At 49.0% G+C, this 21,131-nt stretch overlaps 1 protein-coding gene across 10 annotated transcripts in view; it reads right to left on the bottom strand.

Annotated features, from left to right (window-relative positions):
- The window catches only part of si:ch211-225b11.4 (tRNA (32-2'-O)-methyltransferase regulator THADA), a 186,260-nt gene extending 167,163 nt beyond the window's left edge, over positions 1-19,097 (bottom strand). For 8 of the 10 annotated variants that reach the window (XR_010967159.1, XR_010967158.1, XR_010967160.1 and 5 more), the window contains exons 1-4: positions 18,955-19,097; positions 5,714-5,836; positions 4,618-4,738; positions 2,038-2,185 (exon numbers count right to left, since the gene is read on the bottom strand). Coding sequence is in view for 5 of the 10 variants with exons in the window: in XM_068005415.1 (XP_067861516.1) it covers positions 2,038-2,185; positions 4,618-4,738; positions 5,714-5,836; positions 18,955-19,065 (503 nt within the window). In the remaining 5 variants the exon portion in view is untranslated. Of the gene's footprint in view, positions 1-2,037; positions 2,186-4,617; positions 4,739-5,713; positions 8,284-18,954 lie in introns of all 10 variants that reach the window. The other 2 variants (XM_068005416.1, XM_068005418.1) reach the window with 2 other exon arrangements.
- Positions 19,098-21,131: the final 2,034 nt, after the last annotated feature.

The following is a 21,131-nucleotide window of genomic DNA, read 5'->3' as shown; positions in this document are numbered from 1 at the left end:
GACAGTGTCTGACCCACTGTCCCAGAGTGTGAGAGGTCAGTGTCTGACCCACTGTCCCAGAGCGTGAGAGAGGACAGTGTCTGACCCACTGTCCCAGAGTGTGAGAGAGGTCAGTCTCTGACCCACTGTCCCAGTGCGTGAGAGGACAGTGTCTGACCCACTGTCCCAGAGTGTGAGGAGAGGTCAGTCTCTGACCCACTGTCCCAGTGCGTGAGAGGACAGTGTCTGACCCACTGTCCCAGAGTTGTGAGAGGACAGTGTCTGACCCACTGTCCCAGAGTGTGAGAGGGCAGTGTCTGACCCACTGTCCCAGAGTGTGAGAGGAATGCACTGCCCGAGGGGGTGTGGAGGCAGATTCAATCATGGCCTTCAAAAGGGAACTGGATAAGTACTTGAAAGGAAAAAATTTGCAGGGCTGCAGAGAAAGGGCAGGGGAGTGGGACTAGCTGGATTGCTCTTGCAGAGAGCTGGCACGGACTCAATGGGCCGAATGGCCTTTTTCCATGCTGTAACCTTTCTATGATTCTATGATTTTAAGTGTGAAGTGATACATTTTGGTAGGAAGAATGAGGAGAGGCAATATAAACTAAATAGTACAATTTTAAAAGGGGTACAGGAACAGAGAGATCTGGGGTTATGCTAAACCTTTATAAAACACTGGTTAGGCCTCAGCTGGAGTATTGTGTTCAATTCTGGGCACCGCACTTTAGGAAGGATGTGAAGGCCTTAGAGAGGGTGCAGAGGAGATTTACTGGAATAGTGCAGGGATGAGGGAATTCAGTTATGTGGAGACTGGAGAAGCTGGGTTGTTCTCCTTAGAGCAGAGAAGTTTATGGGGAGATTTGATAGAGGTGTTCAAAATCATGAAGGGTTTTGGCAGAGTAAATAAGGAGAAACTGTTTCCAGTGGCAGAAGGGTCAGTAACCAGAGGACACAGATTGAAGGTGATCGGCAAAAGAGCCAGAGGTGAGATGAGGAAACATTTTTTTTTCACGCAGCGAGTTGTGATGATCTGGAATGCGCTGCCTGAAATGGCGGTGGAAGCAGATTCAATAATAACTTTCAAAAGGGAATTGGATAAATACTTGAAGGGAAAAACTTACAGCACTATGGGGAAAGAGCAGGGGAGTGGGAATAAATGGATAGCTGTTTCAAAGAGCCGACACAGGCATGATGGGCTGAATGGCCTCTTCCTGTACTGGACTCATCATCACAGCGCCGCGGCGGCGGGGGAGGGGGAGGGCGCGCGGCAGGGGAGGGAAGGACGGGGAGGGGAGGGGCGCGGGACGGGGGAGGGCGCGCGGGGACGGGGGAGGGGCGGGCGGCGCGGCGGGGAGGGGGAGGGCGCAGCGGAGGCGGGGAGGGGGAGGGCGCAGCAGGCGGGGAGGGGGAGGGGGAGGGCGCGCGGCGGAGGGAGGGGGAGGGCAGCGCCACGGCGGGGGAGGGGGAGGGGGGAGGGCGCGCTGCGGCGGGGGTAGGGGGGAGGGCGCAGGTGCGCGCGGCGGGGGAGGGGGAGGGGCCGGCGGGGGGGCCGGCGGTGGGAAGGGGAGGGGCCCGGCAGGGGAGGGGCAGGGGCCGGGCGGGAGGGGAGGGGCGGAGGGGGGAGGGAGGGGCCCGGCGGGGGAGGGAGGGGGCCCGGCGGGGGGAGGGGAGGGGCCCCGGCGGGGGAGGGGAGGGGCCCGGCGGGGGAGGGAGGATGGGGCCCGGCGGGGGGAGGGGAGGGGCCCGGCGGGCGAGGGGAAGGGGCCCGGCGGGGCGAGGGGAGGGCCCGGCGGGCGAGGGGGAGGGGCCCGGCGGGCGAGGGGGAGGGGCCCGGCGGGCCGAGGGGGAGGGCCCAGCGGGCGCGAGGGGGGAGGGGAAGGGGGCGGTGACGCCTGATCTACAGCCTGTATATGGAGCTCTCCGACTGACTGCTGTTAAATGTTGGTTCAACTTCTGAATACTGAATAAATGTGGGACATCTGACACTCAATGTTGCGAATCCTACTGATTTGAGTAATTAATAAGCAGGAGCCCCCAGCAGTCTCTGTACCTTACCCTTTGTGGAAGCCTGGCAGTTGACACACCAGCATCACCTCCTTACTGCAGGTCACCAGGCCCCGACACATTAACAGGCTCCCCAAGCCATCGGTCCCCAACGCCGGCACTGTAACCTTCAGCTCTCCGAGAGTCATGTCTTCCACCTCTGGGACAGCACAGAAACAGATCACATTACAGCCAAGCACCAGGAATTGGGGATAACCACAACCCCCGTCCCAGCAAGTCCCTCCACAGTTCACCCAATTAGCAACCACTGTTACTGGCTTTTACACAATACCAATCTCACCTGTCATCTAGGTCCTTTCCACCAGGGTCACTTACCCCCAGATCCTCAATCCCTTACCCCAGTGGGTCCCTCTCACGCACTGGGACAGTGGGTAAGACACCGTCCTCTCACACTCTGGGACAGTGGGTCAGACACTGTCCTTTCACACTCTGGGACAGTGGGTCAGACACTGTCCTCTCACACTCTGGGACAGTGGGTCAGACACCGTCCTCTCACACTCTGGGACAGTGGGTCAGACACCGTCCTCTCACACTCTGGGACAGTGGGTCAGGACACTGTCCTCTCACACTCTGGGGACAGTGGGTCAGGACACTGTCCTCTTCACACTCTGGGACAGTGGGTCAGACACTGTCCTCTCACACTCTGGAACAGTGGGTCAGACACTGTCCTTTCACGCACTGGGACAGTGGGTCAGACACCGTCCTCTCACGCACTGGGACAGTGGGTCAGACACTGTCCTCTCACACTCTGGGACAGTGGGTCAGACACTGTCCTCTCACACTCTGGGACAGTGGGTCAGGACACCGTACCTCTCACACTCTGGGACAGTGGGTCAGACACCGTCCTCCTCACGCACTGGGACAGTGGGTCAGACACCGTCCTCTCACGCACTGGGACAGTGGGTCAGACACCGTCCTCTCACGCACTGGGACAGTGGGTCAGACACTGACCTCTCTCACTCTAGGATAGTGGGTCAGACACTGTCCTCTCACGCACTGGGACAGTGGGTCAGACACTGTCCTCTCACACTCTGGGACAGTGGGTCAGACACTGTCCTCTCACACTCTGGGACAGTGGGTCAGACACTGTCCTCTCACACTCTGGGACAGTGGGTCAGACACTGTCCTCTCACACTCTGGGACAGTGGGTCAGACACTGTCCTCTCACGCACTGGGACAGTGGGTCAGACACTGTCCTCTCACACTCTGGGACCGTGGGTCAGACACTGTCCTCTCACGCACTGGGACAGTGGGTCAGACACTGTCCTCTCACACTCTGGGACTGTGGGTCAGACACTGTCCTCTCTCACACTCTGGGACAGTGGGTCAGACACTGTCCTCTCACTCTGGGACAGTGGGTCAGACACTGTCCTCTCACACCCTGGGACAGTGGGTCAGACACTGTCCTCTCACGCACTGGGACAGTGGGTCAGACACTGTCCTCTCACACTCTGGGACCGTGGGTCAGACACTGTCCTCTCACACTCTGGGACAGTGGGTCAGACACTGTCCTCTCACGCACTGGGACAGTGGGTCAGACACTGTCCTCTCACGCACTGGGACAGTGGGTCAGACACTGTCCTCTCACGCACTGGGACAGTGGGTCAGACACTGTCCTCTCACGCACTGGGACAGTGGGTCAGACACTGTCCTCTCACGCACTGGGACAGTGGGTCAGACACTGTCCTCTCACGCACTGGGACAGTGGGTCAGACACTGTCCTCTCACGCACTGGGACAGTGGGTCAGACACTGTCCTCTCACGCACTGGGACAGTGGGTCAGACACTGTCCTCTCACGCACTGGGACAGTGGGTCAGACACTGTCCTCTCACGCACTGGGACAGTGGGTCAGACACTGTCCTCTCACGCACTGGGACAGTGGGTCAGACACTGTCCTCTCACGCACTGGGACAGTGGGTCAGACACTGTCCTCTCACACTCAGCAGCCATTAACAAAGTACCCAGAACGCGGTGCGAACGTCGTGCAACCAGTGGAGTATAACTCTGGGCTGGACTGCTGATGGACCATGCTCTGCTCAAGCTGGATCTTGAATTCTGTCCTTAGTTTTGGACTCTAAGACACAACCGAAGTTACCGAAACCTGGCGGTGATGCAGAGAAGGGCAATGGGGGCTGAACCCCAGTGTCAGAGGGACTGAGTTCTTGGGAAGAGCTAGAAACACACCAGCACCTTGGAGGTGCCCATGTGAACAGGACCTCTCAGTCCACAGTGAACTCACAAGCTACTTGTTCTGGGTCCCAATGTTGGAGTATCAACGTGCCTCAAGTGGAATCGGAAAGATTCCTCCTGAGTCATTATCTCATGTTAAACCACAAATACAGGACAAGCGCAGACGGCAAATCCCAATCCCAGATGTTAGGAAACACTTCACACAAAGTGACCGAGGTCTGGAATGAGCTCAGGGACGGGGAGGGGGAGTCAAAACTCAGGGACAGGAAATTGCAGGGAAGGGCGAGCTGGATAGGTCGAATGGCCTCCCTTATCTGTATTTATTGTGTGATTTGTTTCACAAAACGCCAATAGTTTAAGAAGCTGGAAGTGTTTCTCACCTTCCTGTGTGAGTTGTATGGCACAGAGGGCTGCTCCTGCACTGAGCTGTGCCTGGGACGTACTGTTGATGAGTTTCACCAGTGCTGTACTGGCCAGCAGCCGGCTCTCCATGTATGAGCTCTGCAATAATACACAGCATCTGTTAGACCCAGTGAAAGCCCACATTTCTCCCAACACCTCTCGTCTCTCCAGCTCCAATCACCAGCCCCTCCCCTGTTCCTCACACTCTGCCCTCACATTCTTCTCTGACCTGAGGGAACTCCCACATCTCCCATGTCTCAAAAGCTTCCTGCTAGGCCAAACCCATCTCTTCCCCTCAGCACCCTCGTAACTCTCTCTGAAATCCGTGTCCGTCCATGACTGGGGTCCCTGCTCCTCTACCCGGGCAGGAGACAAGGGGAGGCTCTTTGTCTGATAGCTGATCCCTCTCACCTCCAGCTTCCAATCTCTCACCATCTCTTTATTTTGTCAGTGATCCACTAAATGTTCCTCTGAGTCTCCAAACACCCTCTTTGTGCACATTTCCTCTTCCCTACCCCACTCTACTGAAATGAAGATATATTGCACTGTCTCCAACTCACCTGTAACCTTAAAACTGGAACTCCTCACCTCCTCACCTTCTCTTCCTCCTGCACAATCTGTAGGCTTTTAAAACCCAAGCTTGGCGGCACCTCAGGTCTTCCTTTACATTAACCCAGCCCACGTTTCCAGTCACCAGCCCATCCAAACAAGGGGACATCCCCCAAAGGTGACACGCTCCGCCCCTCCCCTCCCAAACAATGGCGGATCTTGCCCAGCCCTCAATATGAGCATGACCTTCCCCTCCCAAGCAGTGACACATCCTGCCCCTCCCCCAATCCTGGCCCCAGGTCCTGCTTCGTCCATCTTCTGACCGAGGAAGCTTGCAGAGTGCAGTCCTCACATCCTCTCAACCTGTTTTATCAACAAAATCCTCTCCTCATTGTAGAAACCAACCATCGGATTTCAGAGAGATCAAAAAGGTCAGGGCCCCAGGTTCCAGCAACCCAAACCCAGGACCAATCAGCTCAACTGAGCTGCACATGCAAATTCATTGTAACCATGGAGATGACTTACCCGTCCCATGACGACTTGGAAGAGAAATCCCACAATCCTTTGCAGATCTTTCTTCCCGTGCTCCCCTCTCCATACCATGGCTCCAATACTCTCAGGCACCGCCTGGAAGATCTGAAGGCAGATCTGGGAGGCAAGAAAAGAACACCGTGCAAAATGAACGGGTGCAGGACATTTTGTGAGGGGAAGGGAGACAGCCAGAAGTCATGGTCCACGTGGGAACCAATGACATAGAAAGGAAAAGGGTTGAGGTCCTGGAGTCAGAGTTTCAGGAGCTGGGGAGGAAGTTAAAAAGCAGGACCTCAAAGGTAGTAATCTCTGGGTTGCTACCAGTGCCGCGTGCTAGTGAGTATAGGAATAGTAGGATAAGACAGGTTAATGTGTGGCTGGAGCAATGGTGCAGGAGGGAGGGCTTCAGATTCCTGGGTCATTGGGTCCAGTTCTGGGGCAGGAAGGATCAGTTCAAAATGGACAAGTTGCACCTCAACAGCGCTGGGGCCAATGTCCCACGGGGCAGTTAACTAGTGCTGTGGGGCAAAGTTTAAACTAATTTGGCAGTGGGTGGGCACCAGGATGAAACATGAGGAGAGAAGAGAAACAAGGTGCAGAAAGGACTGAGAGGGACAAGTAACACTAGAGTAATGAACAGTTCAGAAATAGGAGGGATCAGACAGGGGGCAGATGCAAGGCAGATTAAGATGAGTTGAGAGTGCATGTGTGTAATTGCACGTAGCGTGGTAAATAAGGTTGGTGAGCTGCAGACTCAAATAGCCTGATGGGACTATGATACAGTGGAAATAACAGAGACCTGGCTCAAACAAGGGGAGGATTGGGTATTTAATATTCCTGGCTACAAGGTATTCAGGAAAGATAGGGAACGAAAGAAAGGAGGGGGGTGGCTGTGTGGATCAAAGAAACTATTATAGCACTGGAAAGGGATGATGAAGTTGAGGGTCAAAGACAGAATCTATTTGTTTAGAATTAAGGAACAATAGAGGAGCTATTACACTACTGAGTGTATACTATAGGCCACCAAATAGTGGGAAGGAGATAGAGGAGCAAATCTGAAGGCAAATTACAGAAAGATGCAAGAACTACAGAGTAGTGATAATGAGGGACTTTAATTATCCCAATATAGACTGGGACAGTAACAGTGTAAAGGGCAAAGAGGGGGAGGAATTCCTGAAATGTGTTCAAGAGAACTTTCTTGTTCAGTGTGTTTCCAGCCCAGCGAGGAAGGAAGCAGTGCTGGATCTAGTTCTGGGGAATGAAGTGAGGCAGGTGGAGCATGTTTCAGTGGGGGGAGCATTTGGTGAACAGTGATCATAATATCATTAGGTTTAGAATTCTCTACCCCAGAGGGCTGTGGCGGCTCAGTCATTGAGTACATTCAAAACAGAGATCGATAGGTTTCTAGATAGTAAAGGCATCAAGGGATATGGGGATAGTTCAGGAAAATGGCATTGAGGTAGGAGATCAGCCATGATCTTGTTGCATGATGGAGCAGGATCGAGGGGCCGGATGGCCAACTCCTGCTCCTATTTCTTATGTTCTTAGAATAGTTATGGAAAAGGACAAGGAAAAATCAAATGTGAAAATACTTACCTGGAGGAGGGTAAATTTCAGTGAGTTATAAAGGGATCTTGCTCTGGTGGACTGGAATCAAAAATTGGTGGCAAAACAGTAATTGAACAATGGGAGGGTTTCAAGGAGGAGATAGTTCGGGTACAGAGTGGACATATTCCCAAGAGGAGGAAAGGAAGGGCATCCAAAGCTAGAGCTCCCTGGATGACTAAAGATATAAAGATTAAAATGAAATAGAAAAAGGAAGCTTATGATGAATGTAAGGTTCGGGCATTGGGACCAGTTCTGGGGCAGGAGGGATCTGTTCAAGATGGACAGGTTGCATCTCAACAGAGCTGGGACCAACGTCCTCACGAGGAGATTAACTCATGCTGTGGGGGAGGGTTTAAACTAATTTAGCAGGGGGGTGGGCACCAGGATGAAACATTAGAGAGGAGAAATAAGGTGAACAGAGGACTGAGAGGGACAAGTAGCATGAGAGTAAAGGACAGTTCAGAAATAGGAGGGATCAGACAGGGGAGCAAATGCGGGGCAGTCTAAAATGAGATTGGAGAGCATGTACATAAATGCACGTAGCGTGGTAAATAAGGTAGGTGAGCTGTAGGCTCAAATCGCCAAATGGGACTATGATTTTTGTTTTATTCATTCACGGGATGTAGGCGTCGTTGGCGAGGCCAGGATTTATTGCCCATCCCTAATTGCCCTTGAGAAGGTGGTGGTGAGCTGCCTTCTTGAACCGCTGCAGTCCGTGTGGTGAAGGTTCTCCCACAATGCTGTTAGGAAGGGAGTTCCAGGATTTTGACCCAGCGACGATGAAGGAACGGCGATATATTTCCAAGTCGGGATGGTGTGTGACTTGAAGGGGAACGTGCAGGTGGTGTTGTTCCCATGTGCCTGCTGCCGTTGTCCTTGTCCTTCCAGATGATGATAGAGGTCGTGGGTTTGGGAGCTGCTGTTGAAGAAGCCTTGGCGAGTTGCTGCAGTGCATCCTGTGGAGAAGGGAGTGAATGTTTAGGGTGGTGGATGGGGTGCCAATCAAGCGGGCTGCTTTGTCCTGGATGGTGTCGAGCTTTTTGAGTGTTGTTGTAGCTGCACTCATCCAGGCAAGTGGAGAGTATCCATCACACTCCTGACTTGTGCCTTGTAGATGGTGGAAAGGCTTTGGGGAGTCAGGAGGTGAGTCACTCGCCACAGAATACCCAGCCTCTGACCTGCTCTTGTAGCCACAGTATTTATATGGCTGGTCCAGTTAAGTTTCTGGTCAATGGTGACCCCCAGGATGTTGATTGTGGGGGATTTGGCGATGGTGATGCCGTTGAATGTCAAGGGGAGGTGTTTGGACTCTCTCTTGTTGGAGATCATGTGATGATATAGTTGGAGATATTGTGGTAATAACAGAGAAAGACTCAAAGAAAGGGAGGATTGGGTATTTAATATTCCTGCTACAAGGTATTCAGGAAAGATAGGAAAGAAAAGAAAGTAGGGGGGTGGCAGTGTGGATCAAAGAAACTATTATAGCACTGGAAAGGGATGATGAAGTTGAGGGGTCAAAGACAGAATCTATTTGGTTAGAATTAATAACAATAGAGGAGCTAAATTGCTAAATTAGTATACTATAGGCCACCAAATAGTGGGAAGGAGATAGAGGAGCAAATTTGCAGAAAATTACAGAAAGATGCAGATATAGAGTAGTGATAATGGGGGACTTCAATTATCCCAATATAGACTGGGATAGTAACAGTGTAAAGGGCAAAGAGAGGGAGGAATTCCTGAAATATGTTCGAGAACTTTCTGGAACAGTGTGTTTCCAGCCCAACCAGGAAGGGAGCAGTGCTGGATCTAGTTCTGGGGAATGAGGTGGGACAGGTGGAGCATGTTTCAGTGGGGGAGCATTTGGGGAACACTGATCACAATATCATTAGGTTTAGAATAGTTATGGAAAAGGACAAGGAACAATCAAATGAGAAAATACTTAACTGGAGGAGGGCAAATTTCAGTGAGTTAAAAAGGGATCGTGCCCAGGTGGATTGGAATCAAAAATTGGTGGCAAAACAGTAATTGAACAATGGGAGGCCTTCAAGGAGGAGATGGTTCGGGTACAGAGTAGACACATTCCCACGAGGGGGAAAGGAAGGGCATCCAAAGCTGGAGCTCCCTGGATGGCTCAAGACATAGAAATTAAAATGAAACAGAAAAGGAGGCTTATGACGAATGTAAGGTTCATAATGCAGTAGCGAACCAGGCTCAATACAGAAAGTACAGAGGAGATCTAAAAAAGGGAATAAGAGGGGCAAAGAGAGAGTATGAGACTAGGTTAGCGGCTAATAGGAACCCAAAAGTATCTTTTCTAAACATATAAATAGTAAAAGGGTAGTCAAAGGAAGGGTGGGGCCGATCAGGGACCAAAAAGGAGATCTTCTTATGGAAGCAGAGGAATTGGCTGAGGCACTAAAGGAATACTTCACATTGATCTTCACTAGAGAAGAGGATGCTGCCATTGTAGCAGTAAAGGAGGAGGTAGTCGCGATATTGGATAGAATAAAAATAAAGATTGGCAGTACTCAAAATAGAAAAGTCTCCAGATCCAGATGGGATGTATCCTAGGTTACTGAGAGAAGGGTGGAAATTGCGGAGGCTCTGGCCACAATCTTCCAAACATCCTTAGGTATGGGGATGGTTCCGGAGGACTGGAGAATTACAAATGTTACACCCCTGTTCAAAAAAGAGGGATAAACCCGGCAATTACAGGCCAGTCAGCCTAATGTCAGGGTTAGGGAAACTTTTAGAGACAATAATCCGGGACAAAATTATTTGCCACTTGGAAAAGTCTGGGCTAATAAATGAAAGTCAGCACGGATTTGTTAAAGGAAAATCGTGTTTGACGAACTTGATTGAGTTCCTTGATGAAGTAATGGAGAGGGTTGATGAGTGTAGTGTGGTTGATGTTGTGTATATGGACATTCAGAAGGCATTTGATAAAGTACCACATAATAGACTTGTGAGCAAAACTAAAGCCCATGGGATTAAAGGGATATTGGCAGTGTGGATACAAAATTGGTTAGAGGACAGAAAGGAGAGGGTAATGGTGTTTTTCAGACTGGAGGGAAGTTCCCCAGGGGTCAGTATTAGGACCACTGCTCTTTTTGATATATATTAATGACCTGGACTTGGGTATAGAGGGTACAATTTCAAAGTTTGCAGATGACACAAAACTCGGAAATGTAGTAAACAATGTGGAGGATAGTTACAGACTTCAGGAGGACACAGACAGACTGGTGAAATGGGGCAGATCAAATTTAATGCAGAGAAGTGTGAAGTGATGCATTTTGGTAGGAAGAATGAGGTGAGGCAATTTAAACTAAATGGTACAATTTTAAAGGGGGTGCAGGAACAGAGAGACCTGGAGGTGCACACACACAAATCATTGAAGGTGGCAGGACAAATTGAGACGGTGTTAAAAAAGATATGGGATCCTGGTCTTTATTAATAGAGGCACAGAGTACAAAAGCAAGGAAGTTATGCTAAACCTTTATAAAACACTGGTTAAGCCTCACTGGTGTATTGTGTTCAATTCTGGGCTCCGCACTTTAGGGAGCATGTCAAGGCCTTAGAGAAGGTGCAGAAGAGACTTACTAAAATCCTGCCAGGGTTGAGGGACTTCAGTTATGTAGAGAAACTGGAGAAGCTGGGGTTAGAGACTCTCACATCATAGAACAGAGAAGATTTGATAGAGGTGTTCAAATCATGAACAGTTTTGACAGTGAACAAGGAGGAACTGCTTTCAAAACTCAATACAGTAAGCATTTAAGAAATTTAAAATGCCAATTTTCTAATGTGATAATCTCATGTCTGGAATGAGAGACTCTCACATCATAGTAGGGACAGCGCAGGAGGAGGCCATGCAGCCCTGTACATTTTTTCCAGTGGCAGAAGGGTCGGTAACCAGAGGACACAGATCTAAAGTGATCGGCAAAAGAGCCAGAGGCGACCTGAGGAAATATTTTTTTACAGCAAGTTGTGATGATCTGGAATTCACTGCCTGAAAGGGAAGCAGATTCAATAGAAACTTTCAAAAGGGAATTGGATAAATACTTGGAGGGAAAAAATTTACAGGGCAATGGGGAAAGAGCAGGGGAGTGGGACTAATTGGATAGCTATCTCAAAGAGCCGGCACAGGCACATAGAATCATAGAAAATTTATAGCATAGAAGGAGGCCATTCGGCCCATCGTGTCCACGCCGGCCGAAAATCAGACAACCAGCTTTCCCCTTTCCAGCACTTGGCCCATAGCCCTGCAGGTTACGGCACTTCAAGTGCTCATCCAGGTACTTTTTAAATGAGTTGAGGGTTTCTGCCTCTACCACCCTTTCAGGCAGTGAGTTCCAGACCCCCACCACCCTCTGGGTGAAAACATTTCTCCTCAGCTCCCCTCTAATCCTTCTACCAATTACTTTAAATCTATGCCCCCTGGTTATTGACCTCTCTGCTAAGGGAAATAGGTCCTCCCTATCCACTCTATCTAGGTCCCTCATAATTTTGTACACCTCAATTAAATCTCCTCTCAACCTCCTCTGTTCCAAGGAAAACAACCCCAGCCCATCCAATCTTTCCTCATAACTAAAATTCTCCAGTCCTGGCAACATCCTCGTAAATCTCCTCTGCACCCTCTCTAGTGCAATCACATCTTTCCTGTAATGTGGTGACCAGAACTGTACACAGTACTCAAGCTGTGGCCTAACCAGTGTTTTATACAGTTCTAGCATAACCTCCCTGCTCTTATATTCTAAGCCTCAACTAATAATGAAAAGTATTCCATATGCCTTCTAAACCACCTTATCTACCTGTCCTGCTACATTCAGGGATCTGTGGACATGCACTCCAAGGTCCCTCACTTTCTCTACACCTCTCAGTATATCATTAATATGTACCACAAAAAGCAAGGGACCTCGTACTGAGCCCCGCGGAACCCCACTGGAAACAGCCTTCCAGTCACAAAAACACTCGTCGACCATTATCCTTTGCTTCCTGCCACTGAGCCAATTTTGGATCCAACTCGCCACTTTCTCTTGGATCCCATGGGCTTGTACGTTTTTGACCAGTCTGCCATGTGGGACCTTGTCAAAAGCCTTGCTAAAATCCATGTAGATTACATCAAATACACTATCCTTATCAACCTTCCTTGTTACCTCCTCAAAATATTCAATCAAGTTAGTGAGACACGACCTTCCCTTAACAAATCCATGCTGACTGTCCTTGATTACTCCGTGCCTTTCTAAGTGACGGTTTATCCTGTCCCTCAGAATTGATTCCAATAATTTGCCCACCACTGAGGTTAGACTGACTGGCCTCTAATTACTCGGTCTATCCCTTGCTCCCTTTTTAAACAACGGTACAATGTTAGCAGTCCTCCAATCCTCCAGCACCACACCTGTAGCCAGGGAGGATTGGAAAATGATGGTCAGAGCCTCTGCTATTTCCTCCCTTGCTTCTCTTAACAGCCTGGGATACATTTCATCCTGGCCTGATGATTTATCTACTTTCAAAGATGCCAATCCCCTTAATAGTTCCTCCCTCACTTACGTTTATCCCATCCAACATTTCACACTCCTCCTCTGCATCGTCCCTCTCTTTTGTGAAGACAGAAGCAAAGTATTCATTAAGAACCATACCCACATCTTCCGCCTCCACACACAGGTTACCTTTTTGGTCTCTAACAGGCCCTACTCTTTCCTTAGTTATCTTCTTGCTCTTAATATATTTATAAAACATCTTTGGGTTTTCCTTGATTTTACTTGCCAGTATTTTCTCATGCCCTCTCTTTGCTTTCCAAATTTCCTTTTTAATTTCACCCCTGTACTTTCTATACTCCTCTGGACTTTCTGCAGTATTGAGGTCTTGGCATCTGACATATGCTTCCCTTTTCTGCCTTATCTTGGTCTGTATGCTCCTTGACAAGGAAGAAAGTTTGAACACTGACAAGTCCTGTCAGTCCAGCAATACCCTGGAATTGCGATAATTTTGAAATGATAAAATGGACGCAAGCATAATATAGCGGGATATTTTGGGAAATAAAAAGCGGTCCACGATGAGTTTAAGTAAAACAAACAACAAAAAAAGTACTGAGATATTGGACCAAACTATAAATATTGTACTGGACAGCAAAGTTCCTCCAGTGCTCATGAATGAGATGAAATGGTTAATTGATAGCTTTCTCTTGGAGAGATTTATATCCTTGAATACTGGACAATAAGGAAACTTTGTTTGATAGCCTAGCCACTACCCGTGACACCTTCTTATGTTCTTATGACATTGGGACCATGCAGGTGGAGATAAAATGGTTTACGTGGCTCAGGAGAGTGAGAAAACCTTTTAACCAAGGCACTGACATGTAATTCATTGAGAAATCAACTAATTAATGAAACAATCAGGATATAGCTAAACACACTGGTACCTATCAGGGGGATTGATATTGAAGTGAAGAGGGACATAGAAATATAGATTTCCAAATTCAGGGCTGGTAACCAAAGAAACTCTATACAGGAAAGTGATAGCTGTAGGAGGAGGGATGTGGGAGAAGGGCTAGGAATAAGAGCTACAGTGGGAACTGCAGCCTGGAACCGAATCGATATAGAAAGCTTGTACAAACTCAACGGAGGAATGAGGAGGCAAGTGAAGGATTTTCTTAAGCGAGAGGGCAAAAACCAGGGCAATCTCATTAATGAGGAATGTTAGGTCCTTCTAACTGTAAAGGACCTAGTGGAGATGGTCAGATCCAGGATAAAATCAACAAGATTATCCACGTCTACACCAAGGTGAAGGATAAGAGCGCTACGGATAGAACTAGTACCACGTACAGCCTTTCATGTTCGATCAAGTTCAGAAGAGCCTGAATGATATTGAGAATAATCAAATTCCGGCCTTTATTACTCAGCAGCAGTCGATTAAGTGGGGCATTCCAGCTAACGACAGTGGCCGAGTCAGGCAATTGGGCTCAGTGTTTATGGTAAAAAGAGACTGTACCACTTGGAAGGAAAGATACACAAGGTACTTGGGGAATATCCACACACACTGTTAAAAAAGGAAGCAGTCTGGGTAGCAGCAGATCCATCCTGTTGCTATCGGAAGCCAGGTATCCACGTGTGTCAACGTGATGTGTTTGAAGCTAATGTTCCAGTATGTGGCTTCACTCTCTCCCAGCTCCACTGTTGGTGTTGAAAAATGGAACTCTGAAAGAGTAAAGCACGCTTACACAGGACAAGGAGAATACTGCACATCCACTTCCAACCAATATATGACAGCTGCCGGACACCTATGTCTGATAACTGTCCCTAATTTCTGCTTCTCACCCAGTGAGATACCCACATAGGCAATGCCATACTCATACCTGTCCCGACTCACAATGTTACCAACATTACTGGAGAGATAGGTCAACAAAAGGAGGCACTACAAGCCGTTCAGCAGTTCAGTCACCCTGTACCTCCCCTATCCCTGAACCTTAAGTTTATTTTGGAACGTACTGCTACATCTGAGAAACATCCAGTACATATTGAACAGGACAAGGAAAGCACCGAAGAGGGTCGATAAGTTGTGGAATGCAGAGTGGTGGGAGGAAATACATAATATAGGACAGCATCCTTGGGCAAGAACATTCTTATGTCTCTAGTAATTTTGCAAGCTATTCTGACTAATAACAATTATAATGATGTGTTGTAATAAAAGACTCCTCATTGCCTATAGACAGAGAAACAACTGTGGATGTTAATCCGATTAAAAGGAAATGAAGATATGAAAGGGAATAAGAAGGTTGTAATAGGTGGGTTAGTGCCAGGGCACAGCACCCACCTAAAGAGGCGAATGTGAGAGAGCAATCCTGTACCGTTATCCAGCACGCTTTGGGAAATAGGCTAAACTACAACAGTAAAGGCTGATGGGTATGTTTAGAACTTAAAGCTGTAAGGACAGTTCCTGAAAAACTGAAAACTTGCAATTCCCAAGGAAAGCTTCATATATTGTCAGATTCAAGGTCTGAAGGCAGCCCTTGTATGTTCTGATGATCCCTTCTCTGCGGGATGAGATCATACCTCCAGACCAGTACATACCCAAGATAAGAATGATGGCGTTGCACACGTGTACTAAAAAGTCTGACGGTGGGGGTAGGGATTGTGTTAGATATTCACACAAACCCAATTCATACTTATCTTGATATGTATTAATGACTTGGTCTTGGGTGTACAAGGCACAATTTCAAAATTTGCAAATGACACAAAACTTGGAAGGGTAGTAAACAGTGAGGAGGATAGTGATAGACTTCAAGAAGATATAGACAGGCTGGTGGAATGGGTGGACACGTGGCAGATGAAATTTAACACAGAAAAATGCAAAGTAATACATTTCGGTAGGAAGAACGAGGAGAGGCAATATAAACTAGAGGGCACAACTCTAAAAAGGGTACAGCCAATGTTCAGCCAATGTCCCAGACTCTTCCATCACCATCCCTGGGTATGTCCTGTCCCACCGGCAGGACAGACACACCAGAGGTGGCGGTACAGTGATATACAGTCAGGAGGGAGTGACCCTGGGAGTCCTCAACATTGACTCTGGACCCCATGAAATCTCATGGCATCAGGTCAAACATGGGCAAGGAAACCTCCTGCTGATTACCACCTACCGCCCTCCCTCAGCTGATGAATCAGTTCTCCTCCACGTTGAGCACCAATTGGAGGAAGCACTGAGGGTAGCAAGGGCACAGAATGTACTCTGGGTGGGGGACTTCAATGTCCATCACCAAGAGTGACTCGGTAGCACCACTACTGACCAAGCTGGCCGAGTCCTGAAGGACATAGCTGCCAGGCTGGGCCGCTGGCAGGTGGTGAGCGAACCAACACGAGGGAAAAACCTACTTGACCTCGTCCTCACCAATCAACCTGTCGCAGATGCATCTGTCCATGACAGTATTGGTAGGAGTGACCACCGCACAGTCCTCGTGGAGACGAAGTCCCGTCTTCGCACTGAGGACACCATCCAACGTGTTGTGTGGCATGACCACCGTGCTAAATGGGATAGATTCAGAACAGATCTAGCAGTTCAAAACTGGGCATCCATGAGGCGCTGTGGGCCATCAGCAGCAGCAGAATTGTATTCCACCACAATCTGTAACCTCATGGCCCGGCATATTCCTCCCTCTACCATTACCAACAAGCCAGGGGATCAACCCTGGTTCAATGAGGAGTGTAGAAGAGCATGCCAGGAGCAGCACCAGGAGTACCTAAACATGAGGTGCCAACCTGGTGAAGCTACAACTCAGGACTACATGCATGCTAAACAGCGGAAGTAACATGCTATAGACAGAGCTAAGCGATTCCACAACCAACGGATCAGATCAAAGCTCTGCAGTCCTGCCTCATCCAGTCGTGAATGGTGGTGGACAATTAAACAACTAACGGGAGGAGGAGGCTCTGTAAACATCTCCATCCTCAATGATGGCGGAGTCCAGCACGTGAGTGCAAAAGACAAGGCTGAAGCATTTGCAACCACTTTCAGCCAGAAGTGCCGAGTGGATGATCCATCATGGCCTCCTCCCGATATCCCCACCATCACAGAAGCCAGTCTTCAGCCAATTCAATTCACTGGATACAGCAAAGGCTATGGGCCCCAACAACATCCCGGCTGTAGCGCCGAAGATTTGTGCTCCAGAACTAGCTGCGCCTCTATCCAAGCTGTTCCAGTACAGCTGCAACACTGGCATCTACCCGACAATATGGAAAATTGCCCAGGTATGTCCTGTCCACAAAAAGCAGGTCAAATCCAATCCGGCCAATTACCGCCCCATCAGTCCGCTCTCAATCATCAGCAAAGTGATGGAAGGTGTCGTCGACAGTGCTATCAAGCGGCACTTACTCACCAATGACCTGCTCACCCATGCTCAGTTTGGGTCCAGGACCACTCGGTTCCAGACCTGGACAACATCCAGGCTTGGGCTGTTAAGTGGCAAGTAACATTTGCGCCAGATAAGTGCCAGGCAATGACCATCTCCAACAAGAGATTCTAACCATCTCCCTTTGATATTCAACGACATTACCATTGCCAAATCCCCTACCATTAACATCCTGGGGGTCACCATTGACCAGAAACTTAACTGGACCAGCCACATAAATACTGTGGCTGCAAGAGCAGGTCAGAGGCTGGGTATTCTGCGGCGAGTGACTCATCTCCTGACTCCCCAAAGCCTTTCCACCATCTATAAGGCACAAGTCAGGAGTGTGATGGAATACTCTCCATTTGCCTGGATGAGTGCAGCTCCAACAACACTCAAGAAGCTCAACACCATCCAGGACAAAGCAGCCTGCTTGATTGGCACCCCATTCACCACCGGCGCACTGTGGCTGCAGTGTGTACCATCCACAGGATGCACTGCAGCAACTCACCAAGGCTTCTTCGACAGCACCTCCCAAACCCATGACTTCTACCACTTCGACGGACAAGGGAAGCAGACACATGGGAACAATACCACCTGCACGTTCCCCTCCAAGTCACACACCATCCCAACTTGGAAATATATCGCCGTTCCTTCATCGTCGCTGGGTCAAATTCCTGGAACTCCCTTCCTCCCAGCACTGTGGGAGAACCTTCACCACACGGACTGCAGCGGTTCAAGAAGGCGGCTCACCACCACCTTCTCAAGGGCAATTAGAGATGGGCAATAAATGCCGGCCTTGCCAGCGACGCCCACATCCCATGAACAAATAAAAAAAGAGAGATCTGAGGGTGGCAGGGCCGATTGAGAAAGCAATTAAAAAAAGCAAATACGGGATAAATAGAGGCATAGCCTACAAAAGTATGTAAGTCATGATGAACCTTTATAAAACACTGGTTCGGCCACAACTGGAGTATTGTGTCCAGTTCTGGGCACCGCACTTTAGGAAAGATGTGAAGGCCTTAGAGAGGGTGCAGAAGAGATTTACTAGAATGATTCCAGGGATGAGAGACTTTAGTTACGTGGATAGACTGGGGTTGTTCCCCTTGGAACAGAGACGGTTGTGAGGAGATTTGATAGAGGTATTCAAAATCATGAAGGGTCTAGACAGAGTAGAGAGAGGGAAACTGTTCCCATTGGTGGAAAGGTCAAGAACCAGAGGACGTAGATTTAAGGTGATTGGCAAAACAACCAAAGGTGACATGAGGAAAAACCTTTTATACACAGTGAGTGGTTAGGATCTGGAATGCACTGCCCGAGGGGGTGGTGGAGGCAGATTCAATCATGGCCTTCAAAAGGGAACTGGATGAGTACTTGAAAGGAAAAAGTTCCAGGGCTACGGAGATAGGGCGGGGGAGTGGGACTAGCTGGATTGCTCTCGCATAGAGCCGGCAAGGACTCGATGGGCCGAATGGCCTACTTCCGTGCTGTCACCTTTCGATGATTCTATGAATATAAGAACAGCTACCTTGATGTCAAGGGCAGTCACTCTCACATCACCTTAACCTCTGTTAGCCTGAGCCTAAGCTCTCTAGGCTGAGGAGAGTCCCTGTGGGGGGGAACACAGGAACTATACTGGGGACCGGTTGGTTTGGACACTCTTCACAGTGACTATGTGTCAGACAGACAGACAATCAAAACATAGCAAACACTGCATCGAAGAGGATAACCAATGGGAGCACCTTACCTTGATTGTCAGTTGGCCCCGGTCTCTGTCACACACACTCTCTGACCCCAGCACGTGACTAAACGTGTCAGCCACTCTGCTCAACAGCAGCTCCAGGTGATCAGTCCACATCGCCCAGCCCAGACACTTCTCCACACAGGCAGTCACTGAAAGAGCACCGAAACCCCAGAGTTACCGCTGGTTACAGCCAATCACCTCTCCCCATCTGGAGGGTGAGCAGTTCAAATTGTTAAAATAAACCACAATTTTAGACAATGTCACAATGTTTCTTATCACCTGTAAAGACTGGAATATTGGAGCCAATAGCGGCCAAACACCCCCCGAGTGCCAGAAAACTATACCCCTCATCCAGCCCAGATACACACCAAACCTGCCAGAGACCCCAGGGAGGACCAGAGAGGCCAATCCACAGGTGAGGAACGAGCAGCTGGAGACAAATTGAGGAGCGTCTCATACACGGGGTGGGGCTCAAAGGAAGGAGGGGTACTGGACCAAATATTCCACTTTCTCCTCTCGGACTGGGTTCAAATCCTGCCCAGACCAATGACACAAAGTGCCCCTGGCTGCGGTCAGCAGGAAACCTGCATTCCTGCACAAACTGGCCACAGGACGGCAGATACACGCAATGAGAACAGTTTACACTAAAGCAGCGTGGGCAGGTTCAAGTTCAGAGCATTCTCTCCAATAGAAACCTCCCTTAGGAGTGTTTGATGGGACAGTGTGGAGGGAGCTTTACTCTGTATCTAACCCGTGCTGTACCTGTCCTGGGAGTGTTTGATGGGACAGTGTAGAGGGAGCTTTACTCTGTATCTAACCCGTGCTGTACCTGTCCTGGGAGTGTTTGATGGGACAGTGTAGAGGGAGCGTTACTCTGTATCTAACCCGTGCTGTACCTGTCCTGGGAGTGTTTGATGGGACAGTGTAGAGGGAGCTTTACTCTGTATCTAACCCGTGCTGTACCTGTCCCTGGGAGTGTTTGATGGGACAGTGTAGAGGGAGCTTTACTCTGTATCTAACCCGTGCTGTAACCTGTCCCTGGGAGTGTTTGATGGGACAGTGTAGAGGGAGCTTTACTCTGTAATCTAACCCGTGCTGTACCTGGTCCTGGGAGTGTTTGATGGGACAGTGTAGAGGGAGCTTTACTCTGCACCGCAACCATTCTGTGTCAGGCTGACACAAGAGAACCAACTGACAACAGCTGGGCTCCCTGGTGTGAGTTAAACAGGAAATTTGAAGAGTGAAGTGATGCATTTTGGTAGGAAGAATGAGGAGAGGCAATATAAACGAAATGGTACAATTTTATAGGGTGTGCAGGAGCAGAGAGACCTGGAGGTTTATGTACGCAAATCTTTGAAGGTGGCAGGACAAGTTGAGAAGGCTGTTAAAAAAGCATATGGGATCCTGGGCTTTATTAATAGAGGCATAGAGTACAAAAGCAAGGAAGTTATGCTAAACCTTTTATAAAACAACTGGTTAGGCCCTCAGCTGGAGTATTGTGTTCAATTCTGGACACCGCACTTTAGGAAACATGTCAAGGCCTTAGAGAGGGTGCAGAAGAGATTTACTGGAATGGTGCAGGGATGAGGGACTTCAGTTATGTGGAGAGGACCGGAGAAGCTGGGGTTGTTTCTCCTTAGAGCAGAGAAGGTTAAGAGGAGATTTAGTTGAGGTGTTTCAAAATCATGAAGGGTTTTGATAGAGTAAATAAGGAGAAACAATTTCCAGTGGCAGAAGGGTCAGTAACCAGAGGACACGGATTTAAGGTGATCGACAAAAGGGCCAGAGGGGACATGAAGAGAATTTTTTACGCAGCGAGTTGTGATGATCTGGAATGCGCTGCCTGAAAGGGCGGTGGAAGCAGATTCAATAATAACTTTCTAAAGGGAATTGGATAAATTCTTAAAAAAGGAAAAACTTACAGGGCTATGGGGAAAGAGCAATAGAATGGAAACTAATTGGATAGCTCCTTTCAAAGAGCTGGGCACAGGCACGATGGGCTGGAATGGCCCTCATTCTGTCCATCACTCTATGATTACATTTAAAACCTGCAGCAGATGCCAAACCACCCGATTCTGTCAGCAGGGGCCACAGTTCATGATATGAACCGACTGGATTCCCGTGACCCACAGCAGCAGCGATCCACTTCTTCAAGGGTCTTAGGAGCTGAGGGCAGATTA

This window comes from Heptranchias perlo, chromosome 25 (assembly GCF_035084215.1).
Source record: "Heptranchias perlo isolate sHepPer1 chromosome 25, sHepPer1.hap1, whole genome shotgun sequence".
Classification (NCBI taxonomy): domain Eukaryota; kingdom Metazoa; phylum Chordata; class Chondrichthyes; order Hexanchiformes; family Hexanchidae; genus Heptranchias; species Heptranchias perlo.
This window is presented reverse-complemented; position numbering and strand designations above follow the sequence as displayed.